General features: G+C 32.8%; 1 protein-coding gene across 4 annotated transcripts; it reads right to left on the reverse strand.

Moving 5' to 3' along the window:
- Nucleotides 1–25: 25 nt before the first annotated feature.
- LOC110617030 (SWI/SNF complex subunit SWI3A) lies at nucleotides 26–4,447 on the reverse strand. 4 transcript variants are annotated; one of them, XM_021759614.2, is made up of 7 exons: nucleotides 4,267–4,445; nucleotides 3,652–4,184; nucleotides 2,491–2,985; nucleotides 1,101–1,270; nucleotides 961–1,010; nucleotides 537–715; nucleotides 26–428 (listed from the first exon to the last, which is right to left on the reverse strand). In XM_021759614.2, exons 1-7 carry the CDS (start codon nucleotides 4,352–4,354, stop codon nucleotides 228–230), a joined length of 1,716 nt encoding a protein of 571 aa, XP_021615306.1. In that variant the 5' UTR covers nucleotides 4,355–4,445; the 3' UTR covers nucleotides 26–227. The 4 variants fall into 4 exon arrangements, with proteins under 4 accessions (XP_021615306.1, XP_021615307.1, XP_043813447.1 ...); XM_021759615.2 differs by having other exon boundaries at nucleotides 537–700; nucleotides 4,267–4,444; XM_043957512.1 differs by lacking the exons at nucleotides 26–428; nucleotides 961–1,010 and having other exon boundaries at nucleotides 537–700; nucleotides 4,267–4,447.
- Nucleotides 4,448–8,998: the final 4,551 nt, after the last annotated feature.

The following is an 8,998-nucleotide window of genomic DNA, read 5'->3' on the forward strand; positions in this document are numbered from 1 at the left end:
AGAAATTCAAGTATTGCACAAGAGCAGCAAAATGCAATGAACTGCATTAGAATTAGAATTAGCATCGCAGGGGGATGTAAGTAATTAGTTCGCACACTTGAATGCAGCTACTGTGAGTTGAGAAGTTTCATACACTAGAAAATTAGACTACATTGCACAACGGCGTTCCAGAAAATTGATGCTAAACCTAGTCCACATTTCCATTTCTTTACAACACTATCACTACCTCAAAGTAAACTATCACTCAAAAAAGATTTCACAGAAGTTTGATCCCTCCATTTAGGCATGCCAGCAGTAATTGCCCTCTGTAAAACATCAATCCGCTCCTCAATCAATGACTCCTTCAAATCCTCCAATTCAGCATATTCCTCCTCCATTATGAGCTCCAAATTGTCAAAACGCTTGATTTTGTAATGCAATTTCTTCAACTATAATTGCATCCACGCAAAGAACGAAAATTAGGCACCCGTTGCCTCAAAAAAGACTTTTGTAGTTGAATCTACAATTACAGAAACAGAAGTAGCAAAATGACCCACCTGTGTTTCAATTATGGTTGTCACCAAATTTTCAATTTCTCGGTCTTCCTTATCAGCCAATAGTTTGGCATGAGCTGCAGCTGCCCCTAGAGCTGTTGCAACTGCAGTTCTAAGTCGCAAAGTTAAAGGTATATCATTCTGTCCTGTATATGTCTCCTGAGTTTCTGAAAAAGAAAAACCTGCATGGTTAACACACATGCAGTAAAACAAAGGGAAAGAACTGAGAAACATTAAAGAAGCTATTAATAGAATCACATACAACTAATATAGTTGATACAAGAAAAGATTCGGCACCAAACTTTACCAAACAAAATATCATAGTATCATGCAGGCATATATGGTAAACTAGAATAGATAAACTCCACTATTCCCTTATTTATCCCCTGGATGTCATCCAGTCCATTTGCACAATTGCATTTACTACCTGATTGAGTGGAGCTCTCCTTTATCTCTGAGTCTTCGACGTGGTGAGGTCTAACAGAGAAAAGGACATTTAGGAAAATATTATGGGCTAACCAATATACTTGTGAACATCAACAGATAAAAATTATTCAGATAGATCACCTTTCTGGCTTGGAATGAACAGTGGGAGACCATAATCCATTAGTTGGAAAAGTATCCTTGCCATCAAAAATCTCCTTTGGACATGAGGTTTCATCACAAAGTGCTGCAACAGCAGCCTCAGCTGCAGCAGCTGCAATATCGGGCCCAGTTATGGTTGAGATAAGAGCTACCTAATAGGAAGACTGCGAGTTAGATCTTCAATAAACATAAGATAACTCTGTAAGATGGAAAATCTGTATCATAAAACACATCCTAATTTATATTTGATAAGCCTATATCTGCACTAGGATCTGTACCATCCATCAAACTCTTATCCAAAACACCTAAAGTTACAATTTGATTCTGTAGTGATTTGTCCAATCATGCACCTGCGACTGCAGTACATCACACCAATGTTGAGAGAGGGTAAATGACCCATTAGAGAACTTACCACCACCAAATTGCAGCCATCACCCCAGTTCTTCTCTATCTCAATTCTCAAGAGCTACCAAATTACAGTGCTTGCCCCATCTCTAATGTCTAGTTGAAATTTTTGGTTTCATTCACATGTTACAATGCCAAAATCTATATCAAAACACTTGACCCATGCATTATGCAGCACTTTGACATTAATTACATTTTCAGGAATTTCAACAAATGGTTTAAAGGCCTCATCTGATCGTGATGATCCCTTATCATCAGCATGATGATGTAACAGCAAGCTCAGAAAAAATTAGAAGTCTGGGCATTTGAAGAGTCTTTATGAGCAATAGATATAAACTAGAAACATGCCTCAGTTCAGCAACAATGGCAGTCCTATCATCATACAAGGTCATCTAACATTTAATTCATTTAGTGCTTCCAACACCAATAAGAAGTTGAATCTTTTCACGACTTCTCAGACCAAATCTGGGAAAACTCTCCTTAAAATAAAGTTCTTAGTCACATTAGAAATGGAAAAGAAAAGGTTTGAATTAATAAAAATGTGAAGAGATAAGAGGTCTTTGACAAAAATGAGAATGGTGTGCTCTTAAATGAGGTCTAGGAATCACACACATAGAATTGCCTATGACCATATTGCATACTATATCACATTATTATCATCTATATCTGTTAGGATGGGTAAACAACAAGGCAAAGAGACCCTACCTGAACTGATCAGCATTTTTTTAAGTCTAAAAATTAGAACTACACAAACAAGAAACTAAGGAAGAATATATTAAATAAATAGTTCATTTTAAACAAGTAACCCTGAAACTCGTCGAATGAAGGAAACAAATCCATATAGCCAACCCCAATTAATTTGGGATTAAGGCTGTTGAGCATAGCCCACTCATTTCATTTATAATATGCAAAGGAAAGGCATATCAATTCCTTCAAAGATTATGGTACTTGTAAGAATCATTCATACCTGTTTCATCAAAGAACTACCAGCATCTGAAAGCAAAGTGGTTCGTTTTCTTTTCATTGGAGGACCTTCATCCACAGCATCTCCATTCTGTTCATTCATATTTGTCTGCTCATGCACTAAATCCTCATTCTTTATTGCGTCTTGATTTTCAGATGAAGATAATGGAACTTGTTTTGAGTTGTTTACGCTCCCAAATAGTCCATTCACATTACCATTTCTATGTGCAGAACTCAGCATGAGATCCCCAAATGGCAGCTCAATTAGTTTAGTAATGCAATCAAGTTTAGTCTTGGTTTGAACATCTTGAGCGACAAGATCCCAGTCATCCCCATGTTTCAGAACGGATTCTAAAAGAAGTAAAGTCTCTGCCTCAGTCCAAACAGCTTCATTTGTGCTGCTGCTATCAACATTGTCATTCAACTTGAAATCATCCTTGGACTTGTTTTCTCTGTACCTTCCATCTTTGAAGCATTTCCCACAAAGTACATAATGGCCCTGCGATGTGATTCACCACAAGGAAACAAATATGACTCCTCAAGAAAAGAAAAGAAAAGAAAAGGAAAGAGACATGCTTCCAAACATACACTTGCCAAAATGAAAGAAGCCACATGGAAAGAGTGGTTCACAAATGAAGTAAATTATTTTCAGAACATACGAAACTTAAATAAAACTTTTACTACGTAGGTTCAGTTACACAACTATGCCATAAGCACAAGCAAATAGCCTGTGATTAGTGTCGAACAAATAAATCAGGGGATCGAAACCTTTTTTTTTTCTTATGAAAAGCTGAGATTGGCACCCTAAAAGTACCTACATAAAGCAGTAAGCTAATATTCTCCCTAACCAGCACATCTTGAGAGGTTAGTTCTATTACCTTAAAATAAACAAGGGTAAAGACTACAAAATTGCCAGGTCCTAATATAAAGAATCACCTACTCAGATTAAGTGAAAAAAAAAATTGTTTCACCAAGCTACCTACTAAATCTTAACAACTTGAATGCACTCGGATTGTATAATCAGCAACAAAACAAGAATAATAATAACATAAAAGAGACAAACTTTCAGATAACCAGAAAAAAATAACCTAAGTTAAATGGCATAAGATGAAATGCTAATTCATCAAGACTATCTAAAATTAAAAATGAAAATAATTTATAATACCTTAATATACTCATACAACCCTGAATCACAAGTTTCACCACAATTCCCACATAGAAGCTCCTTTTGCTTCCCCAGCTCACCAAAAACATTCGAATAGGAAGTCAAAGGCGGCAATTTCAATGCATGCTCAACAATATCCTCATTACCAGTCGCACTTTGCGGTACCGAAAGTGGCTTAAGAGAATTCGGCATAGCCACGACCCGAACGCCATTCGGAGGCCCGTCCTCAACCCTAAACTTACCCGTTTCCTCCCTCTCTAAATCATCGTCGCCAGTCGAATTCGCACTGAAATTTATCAACCCCCACTTGTCCAAGAATTGGAACACCTTATGGAGCAAAGTAACGTCGCCAACAAGAGACTTGCGAACCTCCGTGAAAGTAAGCCTTCTAGATGGATCTTCACGGTACTTGTTGATGATAAAGTCCCTATATTCTTTATAGATTTTTGGAGTTCTTGTGATTGAGCTTCCATCGAAGAAGTCTCTCAGCCCAGCTCTTTCAGTTTCGTGGATATCGTCCCACGCAAACCAGCCTGAAACGAAAAAAACAAAAAACTAAGGTTTTCTGAGAAACTTTTGTCTAATGAAACAAACAGGAGAGAAGAAGCGACTTACTCGAGTAGCTAGGGATGGTGTAGAGATCGAGCTCTTGTTCGCTTGGCCGGGTCGGTCTAGGATCCGAGTCGTGATGCTTTGCCTCCATAATCAACCTGACGGGCAACCGCCGACCTTAGTCCCGGTCCAGTAATTTGTTGGATGTAATATTGTAAAGGCGAACTGGTTGGTCTAGTCTCACAAGGCACGTGCATGTTTGAATCACTTACCAATCAAGAAATAACTAGTTGCTTGTCTTCCTTTAACAAAAAATAATTTTTACCTGTCATTGCTGAATTTTAAGATTTTATCTCATCTCTCTCACTTAATTCTAATTTATTTCAATAAAATTATTTCATTTTAATCTTATTTAGAAAAAAGTTAGATTTTTCATGTTATTAAACGCTTTTATTTATCCTCTGCCTCTTTTTGCATTTTTTATTTTTAATTGATTGATAATTATTTATTAATAAAATTATTTTATTTTATTAAATTTACTATTAAAATCTATAATCAATTAAATATGATATATTCACTATTTAATTTGATTATTTATCTTTGAATTTGCAAGTTCAAAAATATTCTATTTATATAAAATAATAGTTTTAAAAAATTGTAATTAAGAAATTAATTATTAATATGTCTATTGGGATTTTAAATATATATGTAAAAAAATAAAGATGTACCAAACTCCTTTTATTAATAAAATTATAAAAATATTTCATAAATTATTTTTTAAATATTGAATTTTTTTCAATAAAAATAAGTCTTTAATCATTAACGAAAAATAAATTAAAATCTTAAAATTAATTTTTATTTAAGTTTAATTTATATTGATTATTTTAATAATTTAAAATAATAACAGTGGAATCATAAAATAAATATAAAATAGTAAACAAATTATTAGTAAATTTATTAAATTTAAAGTTTTAAGATAAAATAATTTTATTAATAATTATTTTTTAATTTTTTTGAGTATGAAAATTGGAGTGATTGATTGAATATTCAAAATGATTGTTTTAATTAAAAATAGTAAATTTTTATTATTATGTAGTTAATTATCTAAAAAATTATAATAACTATATTAATAATTAGACCCTTATTTTTAAATAATTATAGTTTAAAAAATTTTATGTTGTAAAAAATTTGAAATTTAAATTCACAATTAAATAGCAAATATATTACATAATTGATTTATATAATTTAATAATATATTTATTAAAAGCAAATTAATACTGACAATAAATTATTATCAATAAGATAAATAATGTATAAGAGGGAAAGAGAGAATGAATAAAGTAGTAGTTAACTTGAAAATCTAATATAACAAGTTACAATGACTTTTGTTTTAAAATTAAATCTTAAGTTTATTTATTTTATTAAAATAAATTAAAATTAAGTTTCGGATATAAAACAAACTAAAATTTAAAATCTATTTATTTTATTAAAATAAATTAAAATTGAACGTTCGGATATGAAATAAACTTTGTTACTAATATCACCCAAAGGAAGGGCTTACAGTTTCAATTTTTGCCCTGATGATCTGAGATCCAATAGAATAGGGTTTTATAAGAGTTTTTGTATTAGAGAATAAAGTTTAAATATTATGAGGAGGGGACTCCCCTTTTATCCATTTCGTCTTGCTTGCTGGTGACGTGTAAAGGTCTCTCCAGGATTGAGCCACGCGTCTCTGCCATACAGATTCGGGTGTACGAGGGTATCAGGCGCCTGCCCCATGCGTAACGGCCTCTGATTCTCCCTGCGCGTACGTTCAAACAGATCTGCCAGGCTGTCTGGTGAGTGTCATTCTGGATACTGGATCGGGCCGAGAATTGGGCCAGAGAGGAGAGGGTCTGTTTTGTGCGGACTGAGTCAATCTGGGTGAGGAGGCTTGGTCGAGCCCGGCCTTGGAAGTTGGATGAGCCGGACCTACTTTGGGTGCCAAGTACGTGGGCCTTTACTTTGTGGGTTTTAGGTTGTGGACAAGGTCCTGGACCGTCATCATGCCCTATTATAAATAATATTTTACTCCTACGCTGCTTAAAATATTCAAATAAGTCCAAAATAACTTTGTTTTACTCATTTAACCTTTGTATTTCTAATTTAGAATGAAATCCATCTCAATTGATTTTATGTAGCTTTTTAAAATGCAATTTGCATACTAAAAGAAAACTTTTTTTTATTAAAAATAGAGTGTTCGTTTATTTATTATTACAGTATAATTAAATAAAAATAAAATAACAAACATTAACTACATTATATCAATTGTTATTAACAAATATTATATGAAAAATGTTAGTATTTAAAGTCATGTCATTAGTATACGAATTCAAAGGAACAATTTAAGTATGCGTTAAAAATATATTTTATAATTTTTTTTTACACCAAAAAAAATTACATTTAACAAAGTTTAAAAAAAAGAAAAGAGAAAAAAGAAAAATCATACAGAAGAAAATCGATAGTAGCGCACAATCGACAATATTAGTATTGTAGGTATTGGGTTTGATCTAAGGGCGATCTCTTTTTTTGTTTTTCCAGAAGTTGTATTTGCTTTGTTTCACTTTCATTTTGAGTTTCACTTTCATTTTGAGTGGTTCTCTGACTATGACTCGCTTACCATCTATCAGTTTGGCCTTCGTTTTTTTGGATTTGTTATATGTGTTGTTGGGTTTGTTTCGATTGCTTTTATTTATTTATTATTTATTTTTTTTCAAAAGCAGAATTTGCATATTTGAGGAATCTTGTTGATCTGTTGAGGGTATGGTTATGTTGACGATAATACTAGGCGTAAATGTTGTTATCATTTGGTGGTGGTTCACTTCGAAATTATTTTTTTAAAAGGTTGTGAATGCATTTAGATTATTTTTTTGAATTTGAATTTGTTTTTCCTGATTTTAAATAATTTAATTTAATTTAATTTATTGATTATGATTTCGCCTTTACATGGCAGCAATTTATATATTTACTAATGTATTTTAGTGCATTAAAAAAACAAAAAAAAGTCTAAAATGATATATAAGAAAATTCAAATAAAATGAATCCAACCACACTTTACCCATAAATAACAAAAAACTTAAAACCAGAAGCCCAATCAAAAGCTGGTCCAACACCAAACCCATAAAATAATTCATTTTGTTTTATCAAAAGATTAAAATTTATCAAGATGATTATTAATAATATAAAAGTGAGCTTATAAAATAATAAATGCATTGTTTATTATGTAAAAATTAACGTGTCTGTAAATATCATTTTTGTGAAAAATATTTTAAGATAAAATAATTTATTTTTTTATTAGTTAATTAAAATGATAAAATGGTGTTAGTAAAATTAAAAATATTTTTTCTTATAAATAAATTAATTTTATTGTAAATCTGACAAACATTTTTTGAATGTTTTTCAGCAAAACAAATGAAAAGTGGTGGGTCAGTTTTGAAGAGCATGCTGCAACTTGGCATCATCAGGCATTGCCCAGTTTAAAGAATTGGGCTGCAAAACCAAAGGCCCGGCTAATCCTAGAGAAATAATATAATGGAGTTTTACTTTTAAATTACTTAACTCGAGTTAAGATGTTCAAAAATTATTTATTATTTATTACTTCATTAAAATGTTAAATAGATTTTTTAAAATTTAATTTTAATATTTTATTGCTAACTATATTTTAGAAAAATATTTTTATCACAAGCTTTGATAATAATGCAATCAAAGCTTTTTTTAAAAAAATAAAATAGCATGCTTTAATTCTATAGATTTAAAATTAATATTCTCCATCTCTAATAGTTATTAATGTTTACAATTTTAATTAGTTATTAATTATATTTGATGATCTGAGATCCAGAGAAATAGGGTTTTTACAATCGACTCTGTAAAAACCTAAAAGAGAGTATTCCTCCTTTTATAGGTTTCTTTTTATCCGCTAGTGACGCGCCAAAAGAACGAGTACCAGTAGACCATCTGTCCTTTCTTTATTATAAATGAAGTACTTAGATTGCTTGCTCCGTAACTTTTCTCGAGGGATATGCTGTATTGCTTTCTCCTTCTTGCCCCTTTAATCGTTCAGAGCTAGAGTTCATTCAGTCAACTGAACTTTTGATTTACTTTTTCCCGAGATGGACTGGTCGTACTCGTGAGCTCTGTCGTAATGATGGACAAGGTTGATCTTTCTGCCTTTAGCCTTGTTTTGACAGGAACTGGAGCTGAGATTTTATCTGTTTCGTGCCATTAAATTTTCCTCGGGTTGCCCCCTTTACTGCCTCAATGTTTATTATATGAAGATTGAGGGAGTAAATCTCTATATTTCAATTATACTTGCACAATTTTGGTTTAGGCGATTTTACTCCGCTATTTTATTTGTGAGCTCGGATGTCTGGTCTCTCTCGGGGTGGTTCTTTGTCAGTCGGTGCAACTTAGTTTGTATGCTCCACTGGGAGGGGAGTTCGGCCTTTGTCGGTTTCCCTCTTCTTGGGTTATTTTTGCTAAATGTCTGTTTGTGGCAAACTGGTTCGAGCTCTGTTTTCTGTTGTTCCCTCCACATTTAGCTTCCTTCTGTCCGAGGGTTCCCTATTGCAGTTTTATCCGAGCTGGGGACTCGGTCCTTGGTTCTTTGCTTAGGCTTTTATGCCTATAGCCCATGATGCTTCTTATGCCCCGGAGTGTTTTTCGGCCTCTTTGCTGTTTGGACTTCTCGAGGTCGGTGCCGCATATGATGTTCCTCGGCTGAACTTTTTTGCTCTTCCGAGCTCATTTTTTTAGGAGG

Source organism: Manihot esculenta, chromosome 6 (genome assembly GCF_001659605.2).
Source record: "Manihot esculenta cultivar AM560-2 chromosome 6, M.esculenta_v8, whole genome shotgun sequence".
Taxonomy (NCBI): domain Eukaryota; kingdom Viridiplantae; phylum Streptophyta; class Magnoliopsida; order Malpighiales; family Euphorbiaceae; genus Manihot; species Manihot esculenta.

Bases quoted from the DNA above. Each gene is read 5' to 3' on its own strand.
- LOC110617030 (XM_021759614.2), bottom strand. From the start codon at position 4,354: ATGGAGGCAAAGCATCACGACTCGGATCCTAGACCGACCCGGCCAAGC. The intron at 4,185-4,266 runs GTAAGTCGCTTC...TTTTCGTTTCAG, and splicing joins CACCATCCCTAGCTACTCGA to GCTGGTTTGCGTGGGACGAT. The intron at 716-960 runs GTAGTAAATGCA...TTAACCATGCAG, and splicing joins GGAGAGCTCCACTCAATCAG to GTTTTTCTTTTTCAGAAACT.